The sequence below is a fragment of the Dendrobates tinctorius genome, unplaced genomic scaffold (assembly GCF_039654945.1).
Source record: "Dendrobates tinctorius isolate UK_male_01 unplaced genomic scaffold, ASM3965494v1 ptg000060l, whole genome shotgun sequence".
Lineage (NCBI taxonomy): Eukaryota > Metazoa > Chordata > Amphibia > Anura > Dendrobatidae > Dendrobates > Dendrobates tinctorius.
Window position 1 is genome coordinate 63,543,504 of NW_027361728.1, and position 24,004 is coordinate 63,567,507.

Consider the following 24,004-nt stretch of genomic DNA (forward strand, 5'->3'; position numbering starts at 1 on the left):
ACCTTGGCCAAGGAAAAAAGAACTGGATTGTTGCTCAGTGGTCCAAGGTGTTGTTTTCAGATTAAAGTAAATTTTGCATTTCATTTGGAAATCGAGGTCCCAGAGTCTGAAGGCAGAAAGGAGAGGCACACAATCCAAGTTGCTTGAGGTCTAGTGTGAAGTTTCCACAATCAGTGATGATTTGGGGAGCCATGTCATCTGCTGGTGCAGGTCCACTGTGTTTTATCAAGACCAATGTCAGCGAAGCCGTCTACCAGGAAATTTTAGAGCACTTCATGCTTCCCTCTGCCGACAAGCTTTTTGGAGATGGAAATTTCATTCTCCAGCAGGACTTGGCACCTGTTCACACTGCAAAAGTACCAATACCTGGTTTAAAACAACAGTATCACTGTGCTTGATTGGCCAGCAAACTCGCCTGATCTTAACCCCATAGAAGAATCTATGGAGTATTGTCAAGAGGAAGATGAGAGACACCAGACCCAACAATGCAGACAAGCTGAAGGCTGCTATCAATGCAACTTGGGCTTCCATAACACCTCACCAGTGCCACAGGCTGATCGCCTCTATGCCACGCCGCATTGATGCAGTAATTGATGCAAAAGGAGCCCTAACCAAGTATTGCATGCATTTACTGAACATACATTTCAGTAGGCCAACATTTCGGATTGTAAAATCATTTTTCAGGCTGGTGTTATAAAGTATTCTAATTTACTGAGATAATGACTTTTGGGTTTTCATTGGCTGTAAGCCATAATCATCAACATTAACAGAAATAAACACTTGAAATAGATCACTCTGTTTGTAATGACTATATAATACATGAGTTTCACTTTTTGTACTGAAGAACTGAAATTAACTTTTTGATCATATTCTAATTTTGTGAGAAGCACCTGTATTTTATTCCCATTGCTTTCTATAATACCAAAAAGACAAAAGTAGAACAATTTTGGCAGCATATAAATGTTTTTGCAATTTAAGAGCCTTGTGTGCTGACCACCATCACCTGCGACAGCCATAACTTGCAGTCACAGAAACATGTGACCACGGCAGCTAATCATTGGATGTTGCAAGTGCTACTGATCTGTAGCAGGAAGACAGGCAGGGATCAGGCAACACAAAACCATGAGAGGCAGGGGATTGGTGAGCTACTACTTGCTTTATATTTTTAAACTTATGTGAGTAGTTTGTTACATTTGGTTCCTCCCAAGACAAACTCTTTAAGGTATGCACCGGCTCCTATTTAACATAAACTTTTTTTTTGAGGTCAGAAAGTGTTCCCAAAAAATAAGGAATGTTTGCAAGTATTCAAGTTCTGGGCAATTTCACAATATAGCAGCCATAGACCTTTTAGTACCATACTCTATCGTGACGTGTAAAATAGAGGTGGGCAAACCCGAATAGTAAAGTTCAGGGTTCATACCGAACAACTACTGCTCGGGAAACACGTCGCGGTCACAGTGAATTAGTAGCTATACGCAGCACTTTATTCATAAGTGAGTTATATTTTTTTGGGTCATATGATTTTGGGTTTACTTCCTGCTGGACCTAGCAGGGTTTTTTACTCCAGCTAAACCAGGTACCTTCTGTGCAGTCAGGTAGGGCATTTGTTAGGTAAAGTATCAGGTCCTCCTCTGCCTTGTATCCTGACCTATTTAGTCTTGTCATTTGCCTGGTATAATAGTGGATAACCAATTTTACTAAGGCCAACATTATTTGGGTATTCCAGGAACTTGTGTGGTATTTTGTTTTAATTGTGATAAATAAAAATTATCTTTTATTTTGAGGAACTTTTTGTATAGTTAAATTTTGGTTATATTCCTCACCTCATTATCATACATTTCTTAGTCTAAATCCTAGCACTTCAGGTCCTGATTAAGTGCACCTGGATAGCTATGACTAGAACCAGGCGATTTGTTCACTGACCAGTCAGCTGGGGGAAACAAGAGGCAAAGAAGCCAGAATCTCTTTGAGAAGAGACTGCACAGGCCATGTGCACCAAACTGCAAGTATCACTGGTTACTATGGACTATCGCTGTTTTGTGTGACCCACCTGAGACTAGCTCAACCCTGTCCGAGTACCCAGTGCCTGTACAGCTGAACAAGGCTAGGGATTTATGTTTATGGCTTTGTTTTCGGCACTGTGCAACTACTGTAATTAAACATTATTCCATTTTTAAGATTGAAGCCCTATAGCTTCGTGTTCAAAGTGGCAACCCGAGAGCATAAATCCCTACACACTGTACAGACTCCCTGCATTTGGCAGATCATTTGTGATTACAACGTGACAATTGCCACTTCAACTTGCATTGTGCATTTGTCTGATGTAGTAAAAATTATCAAATTCAATTAATAATGAAGATTTGCTTACACTTAAAATCCCCAGGTCATGAAAAGGTTAACAGATCATTTGAGAGTTAAATATGTTTAACTTTAATTTTTCAAAGTTAGCAAAACAGCAATAAGTCAATAGCGCTTCTTTTACTCTGTCCTTGGTAAACTTGTACCACTGCTTTCAATGCTATAAGATATTAACTGAAACAGGCGCGGTTTGTATACATCTAAATATAGATATCTTGTGTGTTAGTGATTCGGCATATGGATTTTAGGAGCAATGATTGATGACCTGGAGATTGACACTAGTAATAAACATTTATGAGCGGATGACTGATTGATGCTAAGGAATTATGATTGCTTCCCTGGGTTGGTAAAGCACTTGTCATATTTTTGCTTGTAACAGATCTCAGACAAGACAAACCATTATAGTGCAACCCTCTATAGATTCCACCGACACAAACAACATCTGGAATCTTGTTTGGATGACTCCTGTGGTTTGTTTGCCTCCGGCAGACACAGGTTGTGAAAATGTGATCACAGACGACTTCTTTAGCTGCTCAGACTAATATCGTCACTGAGCAAATTCTATACCGAGACTACTGAGATTGTGAGATTTCAAGGGGTTTTCCAGTTTCAACAAACAAAGCTTGCTCCTTTTATAAAGACTATGTATGCAGTTTTCTAATGTACTTTGTGGAATAATTTCTTATGGTTTTTACAGTCTTCTGCTTGTAATCACTAAATTGAAAATGTCATTGTTTCCTTCCAGAGGATGGAATTCTTGGTCATGTGAAAAACAGATGTAGCTGGGAAGCTTTAGTCTGTCAAATGATGGTTCCTCTTCACTGATGGCAAGCAATGGAGCAAGCGATAAGAAGTTTTATAGATTTTTACGGCCTCATCTGGAAACATCTGGAAAACATTGTTAACCATCTATGCAAAATGAATGAAGAATGAATGATTTATTAGATTTACAGTGATTATTTTCGTGATTATACTTCGCCACTAAGGCCTCTTTCACACATCAGGTTTTCGCCGTCAGGCGTGATCCGGCGCTTTTGACAGAAACCGGATCCGGCGAAATGCAATGCCGGATCCGGTTTCCCCCCATTGACTTGCATTTGCGCCGGATCGCGCCGGATGGCCATGTGTTTCATCCGGTTTTCGCCGGATCCGGCAATGTGTCGCGATCCGGCGTCTGGAAAAAACGGCTACTGTAACGTTTTTTGTCTCCGGCGAAAAAGCCGGACCCGCCGGATCCGGCGCGTCCGGCTTTTTCACACAATGAAAGCCTATGAGCGCCGCAATGCGCCTGATCCGGCGAAAGCCGGATCCGGTGGCCGGATCCAGTTTTTTTGGTCTGAGCATGCTCAGTAGCTCTGCCCACAAGACATATATAAAAGCAAGACAGTGGGACCCACAGCCACACCCAACATGCCACCCAAGAAAGCAACCAAGCGCAGCAGGAGAAGGCAGGAGACCACTGCAGCACCATCAGCACCACCACCACCCCAAATGGAGCAGCAAATGGAACATGCTGAGGAGGGGAGTCCAGCAGCAGATGAGAGACGGTAATTATCAAATCCCCCATTCCTCCAAACTAGGGCCATGGAATATCAAGATATTCATTGGCCCTTTGTTTCTCTTTATTCAACAGCCGCCCAAGAGATGCAGCAGCAGCAGCAGCAGAAATGGCATCACTGGCAGCAGCAACAGCAGCAGCAATACCCACAGCCATGGAGTCTGGCCATCAACAGGACAGCACATCTTCTTCTGGGAGCCCTCCCTTGCATCGTCAGCGTTTGACGGTAAGTTTTTATTTCCAAAATCCATCACCTCTGTAATATACAGTATGTCTATTCATTGCCTTTTATTTCAAAACAGGAATCACAAGATGAAGAGGAGCTCCCAGAAGAAGAAGGAAGGGGTGGACAGACACCTGGAGTGGGCTCACAATTGGTAAGTTTTTTGCATCAAACGCAGAAACACAACATCACACTACACACAACACATAGAAAACAATGTTCTGCAGACCACACACAGCAAACAAATGCCTACATCCAAAGACATAACATTTTTTGTTTTCTTCTCTAGTCTTCCCAATCTGGTGCTCGGCCAAGAGGTCCTCGCAGTGCCTCCCAGGGTCGTCGGCGACAGCAACGCGGCGGTCACCAGCGTGTAAGTATAAATATTTTTGCTTTGTTTTTTTGCACTTTTTATTTCATTTCTTTTGTGGAGGCTAATTATGTTATTTTTGTCTTTTTCTTTAACAGCCTTCACAGCGTGCTCCCGACTCTGACGGTGAGGATGGAGGACTCGATGTGGACCACCTCATCGATCTCATCAGAGAAAGGGAGCCGCTCTGGAATATGGCTGACCGCCGCCACGCTGACCTTATCGTTACCCGACGACTCTGGGAGGAAATCTGTTCGCTCCTTGTGGGCCGCTGGGAGGACCTCGATGTTCGGGCCCAGATTAAAGAGCGTAAGTATGTACAGTACCGGTTGCTTGATGTAAACCAGTGTTTATTCAGACTCCCATGACAGCACCACGAGAGAGGGGATCCGCCCCATAGGAACAGGAAACCTACAGATACAAAAGGGCGGTACCTCTCCCACGCATCAGTTGGTTTCCTGTTCCTGAGGGGACGGGATCCTACAGAAGAATGGGATCCCAGGCCGGCCAGCCGACACCGGTAGCGAGGGGGTCTCCTACCTCGGCTTGGTTCGGATTTTCTGGAAGACGCCACGGTGGCCCAGGATGGGTATCACGGCGGTGGCGTGGACAGCAGGGAGCGGCGTCCGGAGGATGGCCGTCTCCGGAATTAAGCCGCCGCCGGTAAGTATTTTCCCCCCCGGGATTCCCGGCTCCGGCGGGTCAGCGCTTCCGGGTCAGCGCGCTACTGTGCATGCGCGGCGATCCCAAGATGGCGGCGCCCATCGGAAACACCGATGGCGCGCGGTGGGGCGCCAGCTGGGGTAGGGAGATCCATTAAGGGGGTGGAGGGGCGCGGCATGGAAACTGCTGACCGGAGGAGGGGTATTTAGGCGGGACCCGGGCAGGGTGCCTTGCCTTGGCCACATTACTACATGCAGCAGTGTGCAGCAGCAGCAGCAGCAGCAGCAGCAGTGGTGATGGAAAGCGATCGAGAGCAGCAGCGACAGAAGCAAGGGCAGCAGTGGCAGACATCACTGCCGCCCCTGGATGACCTTCGGCAGGTCAAACAGAAAAAGAAAGGGTCCCGTGACAGTAATGCGGGACGAAGTGACCAGTCCACTCGTAAAAGCTCCTCCAGGCAGACAGGAGCATCGGCTGAAAGAAATCCCCCTCGTTCTCCGGTACTTGATTGTGGCACTGGTAAGTGATCTTCGTGAAAGTTCACTCAGTGACGGGACCCCCCTTCTGTGTTTTTCTTTTTCTAGGGAAAAAAAGCTACAAATAAAAATAAACATAGGGAATGCGCACTCTGTGCATGCCCATTACCAGACGCGTGCCTCAAAAGATTGTGCCCCCCCTGTATTCAGCAGACGGTGGCAGAAGAGTCGCCTGCAGTAGCGGCGAGTTTGAGAGACATTGTCAGGGTAGAAATGAGGGAAACCCTAAAGTCCTTGTCTCAGCCGCAAAGTCTAAGGGGCGAGGTCCCGGCGGAGTTTGATTCCTCAGCAGAGTGGAGAAAAAGCAGAGACTCCCAGGCTTCATCTCCCTCGTCCTCTTCAGGAGAAGAGGACTCGGGGCGATTTTGTCTGCCTCTTGACCGGGTAGACAAGCTGGTCAAAGCAGTCAGAGGGACAATGGAGGTAGAGGAGCCTAAGCCCCATTTATTCATGCAGGATGTCATGTTCGGTGGGCTGGAACAGAGGAAGCGGAGAGTCTTTCCGTTAAACCAAAAGATACAGGATCTGATCCACAGAGAGTGGAAAAGACCGGACAAAAGAGGGTCGCTACCACCAGCCCTCAAAAGGAGATACCCCTTCGACGATCCGGCAGTAAGTTCTTGGGACAGAGCCCCCAAATTAGACGCTGCCATTGCGAAGGCATCAAAAAAATCCTCGCTCCCCTTTGAGGACATGGGATCCCTTAAAGATCCCTTAGACAGGAAAGCTGATACCTTCCTGAAAAACACCTGGGAGATGGCGGCCGGGTCCTTAAGACCAGCAGTGGCTTCAACGTGCACGGCCAGGTCCATGATGGTCTGGTTGGACCAGTTGGAGTCACAACTAAAGCAGGGTACATCAAGACAAACAATTCTTGGGGCCCTACCGACCATCCAAGAGGGAGCAGCTTTCCTAGCAGATGCCTCAGCGGATGCAATGAGAATGGCCGCCAGAGCAGCAGGTCTCTCTAACGCAGCTCGCAGAGCCCTGTGGCTAAAGTGCTGGCAGGGAGACATCCAGTCCAGAGCAAAGCTCTGTGCGATTCCATGTGAGGGCGAATACTTATTTGGAACTGTCCTAGACGAGCTGCTTGAAAAGGCGGGGGACGACAAGAAAAAGTTCCCAAACCTTTCATCAGCGTCCTACCGTCGCCCATTTGGTAGAAGGAGATTTGGCCAGGGGAGAAGGCGCAACTCTTCACCTGTTAGAGATCGACCCAGATGGGAAGACAGAAGGAGACGAGGTACGGGCTATATGTTTACACGCTCGTCAAGAGATCAAAAGAAACCAAATCAATGACTAGCGGTTCCCGTAGGGGGTAGACTGTCATCCTTCTTCCCGGCATGGTCGCAGATTACGAATAGTGACTGGGCGCGCAAGGTAATATCCACCGGGCTTAGGTTGGAATTTACCCAGATCCCGCGGGACACCTTTAAACTGACCCCCTTAAGATCTTCTCATCTTGAACAAGCGGCTTTAGAAGCGGAAGTCTTGAGCCTATGTCAGAAAAATGTTCTGGTAGAGGTCCCAGAGGCTGAAAGAGGAAGAGGGTTTTACTCTCCCCTGTTTCTAATCCAGAAACCTGATAACACATTCAGAACGATTATAAACCTTCATTCCCTTAACGAATTTTTGATTAATCATAAATTCAAAATGGAGTCCATTAATACAACAATAAAAATATTGTTTAAAGGTTGTTTTATAGCAGTCATAGATTTGAAAGACGCGTACTATCACGTACCTATCCATACAGACTTCCAGCAGTTCCTGAGGGTGGCAGTTTCAGTAGAGGGCACAGTACGTCATTTTCAGTATAGAGCCCTTCCCTTTGGTCTCTCAGCAGCACCCAGGGTTTTTACAAAATTAGTGGCCGAAGTTATGGCTCACTTACGAGAGGTTGACGTCTTAATCATTCCATATTTAGACGATTTCTTGATTGTAGGAAAATCGATGGGTCATTGTATATCCCAGATAGAAAAAGCTAGATCCAGGTTAGAAAACCTAGGATGGATTTTAAACTACGAGAAATCCCGACTCCAGCCCTTAAAAATACAGAAATTTTTAGGATTGATACTAAATTCAGACACTCAGCGGTGCCTGCTACCACTAGATAAATTACAAAAGATACAGGAGCAGGTTCTTCGGGCAATGGATAATCCATCTATGACCCTCAGACAGGCCATGTCCCTGTTAGGTTCTCTAACTTCATGCATCCCAGCAGTAAGGTGGGCACAGTTCCATACCAGAACCCTTCAAAACGACGTCTTGATTAATAGCAGGGCCCTTGGAGGCTCCTTACAAGGTCGGATGTGTCTAAGCCCCTCAACTGTTACATCACTAAGATGGTGGCTTCAGAGCGAGAACCTAGCGTCAGGGGTGCCCTGGATAGCACAGATAACCCGTATTATAACCACAGACGCTAGTTCCTTTGGTTGGGGAGCCCATATGGGGGACATAGTGGTACAGGGCCAGTGGGATTCTAATTCTGAAATCTCATCCAACCAGAGAGAACTATTGGCGATAGAGCGAGCAGTCAAGAAACTCATTATCTACCTGCAGGGCCATCATGTGAGGATACACTCGGACAACCAGGTAGCGGTAGCATATGTCAACCACCAAGGTGGAACCCGCTCCAGCGCTCTGATGCAGATAACAGAACGGCTCCTCCAGATAGCAGAGAGAAATTGTCTATCTTTGACCGCGCTCCACATCAGCGGAAAGGACAATGTAAGAGCAGACTTTTTAAGCCGCAAGGCTCTAAGTCAAGGAGAATGGGCTTTGAACAAAGACATTTACCGCCAGATTGTCCGCAGATGGGGCCAGCCAGAGGTAGACCTCTTTGCCACCAGAGAAAACAGAAAAGAAAGATTGTTCTGCTCTCTGAACCCCAGGGAAAATCCCCTGGCGGTGGATGCCCTACTGATAAGATGGGACTTTTCTCTGGCATACGCCTTCCCACCATTGAATCTTCTTCCCCTGGTAGTCAGGAAGATCAGAGAGGATCAGGCAAGAGTCATACTGATTGCCCCCTTTTGGCCCAGGAGGACCTGGTTCGCGTGGTTGAGGACCATGTCGGTAGGCGATCCCTGGGTACTACCGAACCTTCCGGATCTCCTCTACCAGGGGCCAGTCAGCCACCCACAAGTAGCGAGACTTCATTTGATGGCGTGGTGTTTGAAAGGTCACTATTAAAAAATAGAGGGTTCTCCAAGAACTTAATTGACACCCTCCTAAGAAGCAGAAAATTAACCACCACTAATATTTATGCTAGGACCTGGAAACGCTTCCTATCCACCTTTCACTTTGACATCAGAGATGGAATTCCCACAAAACATATTCTGGAATTTCTCCAGAAAGGTTTCGAATTGGGTCTCTCCACAAGTACGCTAAAAGTACAGGTTTCAGCCTTAGGGGCCCTGTTTGCAGCTGATATTGCAAAAGATTATTGGGTAGCAAGGTTCATCAGAGCAGCGGCCAGATCGAGACCTATACACAAAGACAGATGCGTACCGTGGGACTTAAACTTAGTCCTTACAGCCATGACAGAAAGTCCGTTTGAACCTTTAGATTCCGCCTCACTAAAGATTATATCCCTTAAAACAGCATTCCTGGTAGCAATAACATCCGCACGTAGGGTGAGCGACATACAGGCACTCTCCAGATTGCCTCCTTACACAGAGTTCTTACAGGATAGAGTGATCCTAAGGCCAGATCCAGCATACCTTCCCAAGGTAGAAACACAATTCCACAGGACACAGGAGATAGTTCTGCCTTCCTTCCTCCCTAATCCAACCAACCCTAAAGAGCAGAAACTTCAGGCATTAGATATTAGGCGGTGCTTACTGACATATTTAGCAGCCACGGATCCTTGGAAGAAGGAGAACGCATTATTCCTATCCTTCCAAGGTTCCAGAAAAGGATACAGAGTATCAAAACGCACATTAGCAAGGTGGATTAGGGAGGCTCTCTCTCTTGCCTACACAGCAGGTGGCGGTCCGGCTCCACAGAACCTGAGGGCACATTCCACTCGGGCCATGGCATCATCCTGGGCAGAGAGATCTGGAGTATCAATTGATCAAATATGTAAGGCGGCCACCTGGTCATCTCCTTCCACCTTTTTTAACCACTATCGGTTAGACATGGGTGCCTCCTCAGACCTCACCTTCGGGCTAAGGGTGCTGCAGGCTGTAGTCCCTCCCTAAGTTAGTTTACATCTCTGTAATTCTCTCGTGGTGCTGTCATGGGAGTCCGAATAAAGTATTAAGTTACGTACCGGTATTTTTCGGAAGCCCATGACAGCACCCTTAGTTCCCTCCCTTGTTCACATATAGGGGTGCACTCCTTAGAAGTTTGTTCATAGAATCACCTTATGTGGGAGATGGTATGAAATAATTCTGTTAAATAGGGTAGATAGGTTGTATATATCATATGTTGTGTACTAACCATGGTAGCCTCTCAAGCTCTGTAATCCAACTGATGCGTGGGAGAGGTACCGCCCTTTTGTATCTGTAGGTTTCCTGTTCCTATGGGGCAGATCCCCTCTCTCGTGGTGCTGTCATGGGCTTCTGAAAAATACCGTTACCGGTACGTAACTTAATACTTTCCCGAACTCCAGTCCTCGTGGTCCCCACGGATCATGTGTTCAGGATTTCTATTTACTATGGAAATCCTGAAAACATGACCCCTGGGGACCATGAGGACTGGAGTTTGTGAAACACTGATGTTGTATACTAACCACTCCTTTCTCGTTTCAGGGAACAGAATTGTGAATCGGTGGCGGTCTGTGAGGGATCGTTTCAAGAAGGAGTTCAATAAAGAGATGCGGGCCCCGAGTGGATCTGGAGGACGCAGGAGCAAGTACAAGTACGCACAAGCCCTGTCGTTCCTCCGGGAAACAATGGTCACTAGAAGGTAAATATTACACACCACATGTGAAAAAAAATGTTAGATGTAACTTTTTTTTTTTTCAGCCAGGGCCATACCATGTCAGTATTTTAATTGTTTTTTTTTCTCTTTATTCCACAGCACGGTGAGCAGCACTCGGGAGCCTGCCTGATTGGACCCTTCTGAGGCGATCCCTGAGGAGACCGGCACCGAGGGACACTTCGACCGCCCCGGTACATCTGCACCTTCCCAGCCTTCCCACACATTCGACCCATCTGTCCCATCCACCAGCACAGGAGCATCGTGGCCGCCTACATTACATGAAGCTGCTGGTGAGGAGATCGCTTTCCCTTTACCCCACCCTTCTGCCCCTGCCACCTCTAGTACACCTGCGGGTACTGGGCGACAGCGGCAGAGGGGTCAGGAAAAGAGTTATGCGCAAGAGTTCTTGCATCTGAATGCATCTTTCCAGAACTGTCTAAAAGTCTTGTCAGAGCAAATCTCCGCAGGCTTTCGGCAGATCAACTCCAGCATTCTGGAGGTGAAGACACTTCTGCAAACCATGCATTCAGAAGCAAGATCTTCGCCAAACCACACCTTTTTCAGGTCTGTTGTGGAGCGCATGGCAACACTATCTCCTACCCAGCAGATGCATGTAATGCATTCGTGCCACGGTGCTCTACAGCAGGTTACCTCCCAACCTCCACCTCCCACCACTGTAGTTCCTCCACCTGCACCCCCTCCAGCCACTTTCCATTCTCCCCCTCCTATTACATCTGCACCCCCTCCAGCCACTTTCCATCCTCCCCCTCCTATTACATCTGCACCCCCTCCAGCCACTTTCCATCCTCCCCCTCCTATTACATACCAGCAACCTCACCAGTACCAGCAACCTCCCCAGTACCAGACATCTCCCCACTTCCAGCAACTTGCCCCGTACCAAACTCCTTCCCCGTACCAAACTCCTTCCCCATACAACTTTCCATCAACATCATCTGCTCCTACAGTCCCTGCCCAACCCTCCACTCCACCGCCCACCACCTCTTCTGCCTCCCACATGTCCACCCATTCTGTAGCTTTTTCCACACCTTCACCTCTAACTGTTCCTTCCCCACCACGATCCCAGTCCTCTCTCCACACACCCAGTGTCGAAGTGTCCCGCAGCCCCTCCAGCAGTATTTCCACCCCACACTACACAGATTTGTAATGTGTGTTTTTTAATAAAAATGCCCATTGGGTTTAAAACCTTTATTAAAAAAGTTTTTTGCACTTTAAAAACATTTTACAAAAAAAAAAAAATTTTTAAATAAAAGTTAAATTATCATTTCACAATAGTTGTCTGTCATTTCTTTCTGCGGCGAACTATGTTTAAAAAAAAGGTTAAATACAGGGTATTTCAAAGGTAAAAAGGTATTCAAAACCAGGTATATAACTGTGGGTAAATTTTAGCTTTTTGCCACAGTTGTGTTCCTGGTTGTGTTTGAAGCAAAGTATTTCACCTAAAAAGTTGTGTTTATTGTTGGTGATTTCCTAACAATGTACACAACTTTTGTTAAAAGGTGAAATACTTTGCATAAAACACAACCAGGTACACACCTGTGGCCTAAAGCTAAAAATAGTAAGACCATGACAAGATAGCCAACTTTGGTTGGCAAAGGTATATACTGTTGGTCCAGAAGGTACACAAGTTTGGTTAGGGCACAAATCTTTCACACTCTGTCATCCTGCCAGTGTACTCTGCCTTGAGGTGACATAAAGTATAGTGCAAAATTGTCCCTCATTACTGAAACTGTCACAGAACTTCTAGTGGTAATATTTCCAATGACAACATCCATCTTCGCCAGTAACTTGCTCTTCTCTCCAACCTGCACTTTCTTCTCTGCAACCTGTCAAAGAAGGGCTGTAGGAACATGCTATATATAGTTTTCCAGTAGCCAATCCCGTTCGGAAGGCCACAAGGGTCAATTTTAAAAACCGGATCCGGCGTAATCCGTCGAAAAACGGATAGAAAAACGGATGAACCGGATGAGACGGATCCGGTTTTGTCTGTCAAGAACAAGACGGATCCGGCAGAAAACCGGATCCGGCACATCAGGTTTTACAAAACATTTGCCGGATCCGGCATTCCGGCACGACGCCGGATCGCGCCTGACGCCGAAAACCTGATGTGTGAAAGTAGCCTAATTGTGATTTTTTTTTTTTCCCCAGCTGATCTTGCATATTACAACATGTCTTTCCAGCCACGGCTGACATAACATTTCACATCCTTCTCTTCGACAGATGGCACATCTTCCCATGTTTCCCATTTTTATTGTCAGTTAAAACATTTCTCTTTGTGATCTATTGTAGGTGCTCAATGGAACAATTACAACAAAACACTAAACATAGCAAATAAAAATCTTATTTAGGGGTTCATCCTACCTCATCAGAGATCTGTCCTCCAAATGTCACCCAGGTTCCTGAAATAATAAAATGAAAAAAAAAAGTAAATATCTAATGGAAGATTACAAGTTACGACAATGAATTATTGATGGATAGTAAATCCTACATCATATGATTCAACTAGACACAACTATTTCTTCCAAGGGCTCCATTATCAAATTAAACCAATCCCAAGGGCAGCAAATAAGCTTAACGTGGTCTTACTATGTGAGACATGTATAGAATATTGAATGTAGAGGCCATAAATGCTTTATAGGTGTTAGCGCCACTTCCAAGATCCCCACCCAACCCAGAGAATGGTGGTCATCATCTCCCCTGTGCACACGCCAGAAAGCTGGCGACTATGAATACATACATTTCTCTCTAGTTTATGTGAGTTGGTGACGCCGCCAGGCTTTTCATTACATCCATAAAGTACAATGAAGATTGCTGAGCTCATACACAGACACCCCATCTAATACTGAAAATGCCAGTGTTGAAATACCCCCAAAGGTCTTTTATCACCTTATGTGGGGCCCAATATGTGAAATAAATGAAAAAGAAATAAAAAGCAAGTATATAAATTAAAAAAAAGCTGCTGCAAATCCAAATAGCTGTTACGAGCCACACTACAAAAAAAAAACATGTCCAATATAAAAATAATATAGTACCGTATTTTAGTGGTCCTTTGTGGTAATATTAAAAATGTGAAAAACAGACTTGTATTTCCTTTATTTTCCCCCCAATAGCATTCAATATAGGCAAAAAAAGTGAGAATGGTAATATCATAAAAATTAAGTCACACACATAAAATATATATATATATATATATATATATATATATATATATATATATATATATATATATTTGAATATCTGAGCGAGAATAAAATGTACAGCTCTTTAAACCAACAGTATGAAAAAGCTCAAACATGTGCCTTGTCAGGAACTGGTTAAACATAAGTACACTGCTCCTTGGTTGACATCCAGCTCTGCAAATGTGTGTGCTGAGCAGCATGTGTGCAATGAAGTATGTCAGTCAAGAAGCAGGGGGAGTGATTACAGTGCACTCTCTGTGTAGTGGGTGCTGATTGTTCACGGCCCCAGAGTAGCCTCAATGGAAGTGAGCGGCTGCAGGGAGAATATAACTTAATTTTCTTCCTGCAGTGTCACTACCAATTAGACTGCTGCACATGTGTAAATGGTATTTATCTACAGATCACCACTATGGCTACATTTAAGTACTAGATTCCAGGTTCCCTTTAAATGGACTGTAAGTACAGAATGACTGTTCAAACCAAGTACAGAAACCCAGTGGATCATTGCACGGCCAAACATTTAAGTACACCGTCCCAGCTACTTAGTTTTCATCTATCTTTGCCCTCCTCTGACTTTATAAAGCCAGAGCTGTCAATCACAGAAGAGGAGAGGATGGTTGAGATACATTGAAAACAAGCAGGAGGGAAGGTGCATATAAATGCTTGACCACATCATGGTGCACCGAGTGCCTTTACAAACTGACAAAGGCCCTTTAAAGGGAATCTGTCAGCAGGTTTCTGCTATGTAATCTGAAGACAGCAGGTGATAGAGGTTGAGACACAGAGCTGAAAGATGTGTTATTTATTCACATGTGTGCTGTTGTTTACCTACAGTAAAGGTTTTATAACCTTGTGATTAGCATTGCAGGACTGCACTAGTCCGGCCCATGCCCCCTCCCCCAGTGATAAGTAGGTCACTTTCTACAGATATTGTATACAAAGAGCCTGGTGTAGGCGGGAGAAGCTTTCTCAGACCTTTTAGATTTAGAAATACAGCAGAGCTGATTGTGTCAAAACTGTTGAGCCCAGTAAACTAAGTGATACACTGCTGGATTCAGGGTCTCTGGCCTACACCATGCTGCTTTCAGATGAGGTAGAAAAAATGTGCTGACAGATTCCCTTTAAGATTCAAAGCTGCTCAATTTGTATCTTGTATCTGAAATGTCCCCAAGTCCTCCAAAGTTTTTATTCACAAAATTCATTACATCAGGAAAATTATCGGTGCCCCTCCTAAATATTAGGCTAAAATTTATAGATTTGATATTTATAATGAATAATTAAATAAGGCAAAAATAATTTATTGCTTTACACAAAATTGTCTTCCTGTCCCCCCCATTTCTTATGTTGTCATGTCGGACGCTGTTCACACCACAGCGTCCGGCAGGCAGAGGTAGTTCCACCTCCAGCCACTATAGCCTCAGTGGCGCCGGCTTGATCTTCAGGGTCTCGGGGGTTAATCCTGCTGGAGACCAGGTTGGAAGGTTAGTCACGCCCACGGTCTTTAAATAGTCATACTGGCATATGGGGGTCGCCGATTATAGCTTGTGTTTTCATACCAAGTGGTTCCGGTCTGGAGTGGAGGTGTTGCAGAGAGAGAGATTCGTATCTGGTGTCGTATGATCCGTCGTTATCCTTTCTCCTTCCCATATTTGTGTTTAGTTGTGCCCTGTTCACATTACTGTATATTCCTGTGTGTGTGCGGCGCAGTGCAGTTTAAGTTCTCCCTGTCTGTCTTATTTGTGTGGGAGCTTTGGTGGTGTGTCTCCTCACTGGGTGGAGGGTGGAGGGTTAAGTGCAGGGCTGAGCAGGAGATAAGGAAAGGGTGGAGGCTCAGGCATTTGCACCTTCAGCAAAAACCCTGGGTTGAGGGTCAGACAGGGTTTCCCCTAGTGAAAGGGACATCACAGGGGCCCCGGGTATTTCTGCCTTAGTTGTCCTAAGCCCCGCGTGACATTATAATCGGCCCACATTTTTTCAGGAGTCCATGGATCCCATGGATTCCATAACCCGCCAGTTGGCGGCGCTGTCCTTACAGGTCTCCGAGTTGAAAGGGGCAGTTCAGCAGCAGGGCCTGGTAGTAGCAAAGGTGCAAACGGCATCTGCAGGTATCGGTGCAGAGCCGAAGTTTCCGCTGCCAGAACGATTTTCAGGCGATCGCAGCAAATTTGTCGTATTTCGGGAGGCCTGCAAATTATACTTCCGCATGCGGCCAATCTCCTCAGGTAATGAGGCCCAGCGAGTAGGGCTGGTGTTGTCATTACTAAGTGGTGACCCCCAAGCATGGGCATTTTCCTTACTAGCTGACTCTGCTACATTTCATTCGGTCGATAATGTTTTTTCTGCCCTCGGGCTCATTTACGATGACCCTGACCGACTGGTTCTAGCGGAATCTAAAATCCGCGCCCTCCGCCAGGGGGAGCGCTTGGCAGAGGACTATTGTTCGGAATTTCGCCGCTGGGCTGTAGACACACAGTGGAATGACCCAGCACTGCGGAGCCAGTTTATTCATGGGGTATCAGGGAGGGTGAAACAAGCCCTCCTGATGTATGAGACTCCGGCATCATTGGAGTCTGCCATGAGTTTGGTGATACGTATTGATCGCCGTTTTCGTCAGGGGGCACAGGAGACGCTACCTCTGGGGGAAAGCAGAGGTGCAGGTGTGGTTGAAGTAGATGAGTCCCCTGAACCTATGCAGATTGCTGGCGTGGCACAGGTTCAGCCTCGCGCTCCGGGATTCCGGAAGCCCGGAGCATGTTTCTACTGTGGTAAAAGAGGTCATTATGTTAACGTTTGCCCGGTACTACCTAAGAGGGTCACTTCGGCGGAAAACTGTTAAGCTCAGAGGGTATGGAGGAGACCCAACTGAGCGTATGCATATCCTCCATGATGGTATCTCAATGTATGCTCCCTGCCAAGGTTATTATCGCCGGCAGAGAGCAACCTATATCAGTGTTTGTGGATAGCGGTTCCGCTACCAATCTCATAGATGAGGAGTTTGCACACACCGCCGGGTTTAAGATCGAAAAACTTCCTCACCCCATACAGGTGGTGACCATTAATGCTGTTCCCCTCCCTCAAGGGGAGATTACTGAGTTTGTGGCAGAGGTGAAACTCCACATTGGGGTCCTACATTCTGAGTCGGTTACATGTAGGGTCCTCGTAATCTCCCAGCTCAAATGGTCCTGGGTTTTCCATGGCTGTCCAGGCACAACCCGGTAATTGATTGGAAAACTCAGGACATAGTGCAATGGAGTGGTTTCTGCCAAGACAATTGCTTGGCCACATGTGTGTCCGCCGTGATGCCCAGCCTGCCGGAGGCTTTGCAGGATTTCGCGGATGTTTTCTCTGAGAAGGGTTGCTCAAAACTGCCTCCACATAGAGCCTATGACTGTGCGATTAGGTTAAAACCCGGGGCCAAATTACCTAAGGCCAGGATGTTTAATATTTCTGGTCCTGAGAGGCAAGCTCTGAAAGACTACATCGCGGAGAGTCTGAGCAAAGGACACATCCGGCCTTCGTCCTCGCCTGTAGCTGCGGGGTTTTTCTTCATTAAGAAGAAAGATGGGGGGTTACGCCCGTGTCTGGATTTCCGAGAGTTAAACCAGATTACTATCCGTGATCCCTACCCAATGCCGTTGATCCCGGATTTGTTCAACCAGGTAGCGGGGGCGAAATGGTTTTCCAAGCTGGACCTCAGGGGGGCGTATAACCTCATAAGGGTCCGTCAGGGGGATGAGTGGAAGACGGCGTTTAACACTCCTGAGGGTCATTTTGAGAGTCTGGTTATGCCGTTTGGGTTGACCACCGCGCCTGCCGTTTTCCAACATTTTATTAATGATGTATTTGCTCATGTCCTGGGGAGATTTGTGATTGTATACCTGGATGATATCCTCATTTATTCTAGCGATCGGGACACTCATTTGGAGCATGTTAGGCAGGTGTTACAGTTGCTCCGGGAGAACCAGCTCTATGCTAAGCTGGAAAAATGTTTATTTTTTGTCCAGGAGTTGCCCTTTTTGGGATATATTGTGTCCGCAGCCGGTTTTAAAATGGACACCGCTAAGGTGCAAGCGGTGCTGCAATGGGAGAGGCCGGAGAGTCTGAAAGCACTCCAGCGGTTCCTTGGGTTTGCGAATTATTATAGGAAATTTATAAAACACTTTTCGACTGTCGCCAAACCGCTCACGGACATGACAAAAAAGGGTGCCGATCTGGCGAACTGGCCTGAGGTGGCTATACGTGCATTTGAGCGTCTGAAGAATAGTTTTGCTTCAGCCCCCATTCTGGTGCAACCAGACGTGTCTAAACCTTTTGTGGTAGAGGTTGATGCATCGGAGGTGGGAGTGGGGGCAGTACTGTCTCAAGGCTCGTCCTTGAGCGAGATGCATCCATGCGCCTACTTCTCCAAGAAGCTGTCGCCGGCCGAACGGAATTATGATATCGGCAACAGGGAGTTGTTGGCCATCAAAATGGCTTTTGAGGAATGGCGACACTTCTTGGAGGGGGCGGCTCACCAGGTCACAGTCATCACCGACCATAAGAATCTGCTCTATCTGGAGTCGGCCAAGCGTCTGTCTCCTGGGCAGGCTCGGTGGGCATTGTTTTTTACTCGTTTCAATTTTCTTGTGACGTACCGTCCCGGGGCTAAAAACACCAAGGCGGATGCTTTGTCTAGGTGTTTTCTGGGGGGAGAACCTCGGGAAGAGCCGGTACCCATCCTCCAGAAAGGGGTAGTGGTCTCGGCTCTCACGACGGAGGTAGAGGCGGAGATTGCCGAGGCCCAAGAGGAGGTACCACCAGGACTTCCCGCCAACAAATCATTTGTACCCCTGCATCTTCGGCTTAAGGTGTTGAAGGAACACCACGATTCGGTACTGGCTGGTCATCCAGGGGTGAAGGGCACCTTAGAGCTGGTATCGCGTCGTTTCTGGTGGCCCAAAATCCGGCAGGACGTGGTCTCGTACGTGGCAGCTTGCATCACGTGCGCTAGGGCTAAGTCACCCCGAACCCGTCCTGCTGGCACGCTACAGCCTCTGGGGATACCCAATAGGCCATGGACAGAAATCTCCATGGATTTTATCACTGACTTGCCAGCCTCAGCAGGGCTGTTGTCTTCTTTGCCCAATGCTAAGACATTGGCTCAGGTATTTGTGAAGGAGGTGGTCAGACTCCACGGAGTACCATCTGACATAGTATCTGATAGGGGTACGCAATTTGTGGCGAGGTTTTGGAAAGCTTTTTGCTCAAGGTTGGGGATCAAGTTGTCACATTCATCGGCGTTTCATCCACAGTCTAATGGACAAACTGAGCGCATGAACCAAAATCTAGAACAGTATTTACGATGTTTTGTGTCCGACAACCAGGAGGAGTGGTCTACTTTCCTTCCTCTGGCCGAATTCGCGTTAAATAATCACCGCCAAGAGGCATCAGGAGAGTCTCCATTCTTTTGTGTGTACGGTCAACATCCTCAGTTTTGTACCTTACGTCAGGGTGACTCCGGGGGTGTCCCGGAGGAGGATCAGCTAGGAGCCCAATTGTCATCAGTCTGGAGGCGGGTGAAACAGCGTTTGTTGAGCATGAGTGCCAGGTACAAACGGGTGGCTGACAGACGCATGCCAGGTCCGGACCTGTGTGTGGGTGAATGGGTGTGGTTAGCTACGAAGAACATAAAACTCAAAATTCCATCTTTAAAACTGGGTCCAAGGTTTATTGGGCCTTTTAGGATTTCTGCCATCATTAACCCAGTGGCTTATCGGTTGGAACTTCCTGCGGTGTACAAAATACATAACGTTTTTCACAGGGCTTTATTGAAAAAGGTGGTAGGCTTGGTGGACACGACGCCGATGCCACCTCCAGTCATGGTGGATGGCGATTTAGAGTTCGAGGTCGCCAAGGTAGTGGACTCTCGAGTAGTACGCCGTAATCTTCAGTATTTGGTGCACTGGCGGGGGTATGGTCCGGAGGAGAGGTCTTGGGTTCCAGCCTCAGACATACATGCGGATCGGCTGGTCAGTTCTTTTCACCGTCGTCATCCGGACAAGCCGGGTCCTATGAGTCTTGAGGGCCCTGGGGTCCCTCGTAGAAGACGGGGTACTGTCATGTCGGACGCTGTTCACACCACAGCGTCCGGCAGGCAGAGGTAGTTCCACCTCCAGCCACTATAGCCTCAGTGGCGCCGGCTTGATCTTCAGGCTCTCGGGGGTTAATCCTGCTGGAGACCAGGTTGGAAGGTTAGTCACACCCACGGTCTTTAAATAGTCATACTGGCATATGGGCGTCGCCGATTATAGCTTGTGTTTTCATACCAAGTGGTTCCGGTCTGGAGTGGAGGTGTTGCAGAGAGAGAGATTCGTATCTGGTGTCGTATGATCCGTCGTTATCCTTTCTCCTTCCCATATTTGTGTTTAGTTGTGCCCTGTTCACATTACTGTATATTCCTGTGTGTGTGCGGCGCAGTGCAGTTTAAGTTCTCCCTGTCTGTCTTATTTGTGTGGGAGCTTTGGTGGTGTGTCTCCTCACTGGGTGGAGGTTGGAGGGTTAAGTGCAGGGCTGAGCAGGAGATAAGGAAAGGGTGGAGGCTCAGGCATTTGCACCTTCAGCAAAAACCCTGGGTTGAGGGTCAGACAGGGTTTCCCCTAGTGAAAGGGACATCACAGGGGCCCCGGGTATTTCTGCCTTAGTTGTCCTAAGCCCCGCGTGACATATGTCTATATATAACAGCACAGGTATATAAATATACTGAGATGTAATTGCCACATGAAGTCATTATAGGTTCACACCTCATCAACTTATTCACACAAACAAGATATAGGTGAATCGACCTTGGCAAATACGTTTACCAGCTTCCTCTCAACACATTACTGATCTGCTGCTTCTTAGGCAATTTACAATTGTGTCATGCTTGAAAGCCCAAGAACCAATATTTACATGTTTTATTAACAGATTAAGCCTAGAATCGCACATGTCATTTTTCATTCAATTTTTGATAAGATTTTTTTTTAAGTCAAAGATTGAAGTACTGTATTTTGCAGACCATAAAATGCACTTTTTACCCTCAAATTTGGGAGGAAAATAGGGGTGTATCTTATAGTCCAAATGTAGCTTACAGGGGGAAGTGGGCCGCAGTGGCGGTGGAGCAGGGTCACAACAAGAAGGGTCGCCGCTGCAGGCAGCCAACAGCAGCAGAGGTGGGGTGATACTGCGGGCTGTGAGAATGGGGTGTCCGGTAGTGGGCTTCATGAAAATGTCAGCAGTGCAGACAGAAGCAGAGTCTTAGATCCACACATTGCTCTCCCGACGGTGGGCTTCAGAAAAATGGCCGCCGAAGGTGGCATATGCGCAGATTGAGATCTCAGCTCAGTGATGAGCCAAGATTTCAATCGGCACATGTGCCACCTCCTGTGGCCAGTTTCTTCAAGCCCACCGCTGGGAGAGCAGTGTGTAGACTGGGGACTCAGCTCTATAATCTGGCAATAATCATTGCCCGACTACAGAATCTACAGCAGCTCCTGCATGCTAGTCCGACTCCGTTGCCTCCTGTAAGCATCTTATCATCTTATTGTCTATAGACAATGTACATAGACATCCTGGTGTGGGCAGGGTTAGCTGTGGGGAGGACGGGGTCCGCTATGGTGTGGGTGGGGTTAGCTATGATGAGGATGGGGTCAGCTATGGTGTGGGTGGGGTTAACTGTGGGGGGACGAGGTCACCTATGGGTGGGCGGGGTTAGCTGTGGGGAGGATGGGATCAGCTATGGTGTGGGTGGGGATAGCTGTGATGAGGACTGGGTCAGCTCTGGTGTGGGAAGTGCTAGCTGTGGGGGTATGAGATCAGCTATGGTGTGGGCAGGGTAAGCTCTTGGGGGGACAGGGTCAGCTATGGTGTGGGTAGGGTTAGCTGTGGGGAGAATGGGGTCAGCTATGGTGTGGGTTGGGATAGCTGTGATAAGGACAGGGTTAGCTCTGGGGAGGATGGGGTCAGCTATGGTGTGGGTGGGGTTAGCTTTCTCAGCCCTGCTGCATTTGTAAATCTAATAACTCTGTGTTAGAATCGCTGACCAGAGTAAACTAGGTGATACATTGTTGGATTCAAGGTCTCTTTTTCAACAACATACTGCTCTCAGATGATGTACCAAAAACTTGGTGACAGATTCATAATCATATTTTTTGCTCATAAACATACAAAATAAACGGACTCTACTTTGCAAATAGTTTGAATCAGAAATCTTCTATTCATTTGAGTATATAACAGACTTCAAACAAACCTCATGTAGTCTGACCCTGCAGTCATATTGGTCACTTTCTGCTTCAAGCTAACTGAGCAAATAAGTGAGAATTAAGAGACAGATGAAAATTAATATGACTGCAGGAAACACGTCGAGCTGTATAGTAACTATAGACATAAAACCCTCAGGTGATCATGACTATTTGCTTCATCTTTAATTTCATATATAAATGCTTGCAAAGGTCAAAATGAGAGCCATGTATCTATATTAGTAGGCAATTCTTTATAATACCTACTTTATGTACATGCTATCAGGCCTTATGGCCATAATATGTCGGCACCATTTATAGATGCTAAAATGTGGCTGTATTACAGCCATATGAAAGCGATCTCGTAGAACCTAGACTCTAGAGCGTTTATGATAGAATAGTAGTGGGAAAGAACTGTTCTGCATTAGTCTGATGTTAGGCTTATAAAACGTAGTTCGATATTGGACACTATTCGCAGTTTACATTATTCTGTGCTTTGAAAAACTTTATAAAGGAAAATTATAGCAACAATCAATATGGCCACAAGGGATGTGATTTACTAATTTATGATTCTCCCTAGTCCCTACATCTTTGTGAAGCTAGACAGATTGGTTATTAAGCAATCTACGGAAGATGGGTGATGTCCTCTAAAGAAATTACAAATGTTACCAATAATGGTTCCACTTTTTCAGAAAAGCGAGTCAGAAAAGAGAGATTTAACTTAGAATTGCCTAAATGAACACAATACTGTAGGCCATCTGAAATGATCACTGTCATTTCAACAGACTTTACATAGTGAGAAAATAAATCCTGAAATTTGTATGGAAAAATTTTTTTGCGTTTGTCACCATTTTCCGAGACCTGTAGTGATTTCATTGCAACGGCCCTCAAAAAAATCGTAATTCTGGAATTTCTATTTTTCTCTTGTTACGCCGTTTACCGATTGGATTAATTTACTTTATATTTTGATAGATTGGACATTTCTGACTGCAGCCAGCGACACCAGATAGGTGTATTTAGGTGTATTTTTATTGTTTTATTTTCAATTTGACAAAAGGGGGTAGTTTGAACTTTTTTTCATGAAAAATAAAAATCACGATCTATGAACGATGGCCAAAAGCTCGTGTTCACAGGAGATTCACAATGACAGGCCCAGGATTTAACTGGTTAACAACCAGAGGTGGAGCTCCAATCCACCCACGGCTGTTAAAGGCACATGACAGCTGATTAAATCAGCTGACCTATGTGGGGAAAGATGCATCATTGAAACCCAAACCGCATAGACATAGGTATAAGTGATAACATGCTGTATGTCAACAGATTGATGGATCTGGACAGCTTTATTCCCCCCTGTGCTCTTCCCATGCTGCAGAGGGAAAGCTGCCTCTGCTTCCAGCATAATAAAAAACACAGTTCAGACTAATAGACCATGCTGCTAATTCAAACTGACAATTATCAGGAATGTTCCAGCCCTGGTGAGAAGGCGGAGGAATGCTCCCTAAAAAAGATGATGATAATGCCCCTTAAGGCTATGTGCCCACGGTGCGTGTTAAAACGCACACCAAAAACCGGACTCCTTCCCAGAAATCGCACGTTTTTTTCCGCGCGATTTCACCGCAATTTTGATCGCGATTTTGCCGCGATTTTCGCTTGCGATATTCAAGCACTTTCCAAGCGATTTGAAGCATCGCTTGGAAAGTGATTGACAGGTTGGTCACACTCATCAAACATAGTGTTTGACAAGTGTGACCAGGTTTTTACTATTGAGGCCGCCTATGCGGCATCAATAGTAAAAGATAGAATGTTAAAATGCTAAAAAAAATAAAAAAAATCGGGGTATATTTACCTTCCGGCGTCCCGCGCTGCATTCCCAGGCCACAGCGTTCCCAGTGATGCCTTGCGAGACCTGTGATGACGTAGT

At 46.4% G+C, this 24,004-nt stretch overlaps 1 protein-coding gene across 1 annotated transcript in view; it reads right to left on the reverse strand.

The window, feature by feature from the left end:
• The window catches only part of KCNAB1 (potassium voltage-gated channel subfamily A regulatory beta subunit 1), a 330,599-nt gene that overhangs the window by 116,512 nt on the left and 190,083 nt on the right, over window positions 1-24,004 (reverse strand). Inside the window, exon 3 of the mRNA XM_073579010.1 lies at window positions 13,014-13,051. Within this exon, the coding sequence (XP_073435111.1) occupies window positions 13,014-13,051 (38 nt within the window). The remainder of the gene's footprint in view (window positions 1-13,013; window positions 13,052-24,004) is intronic.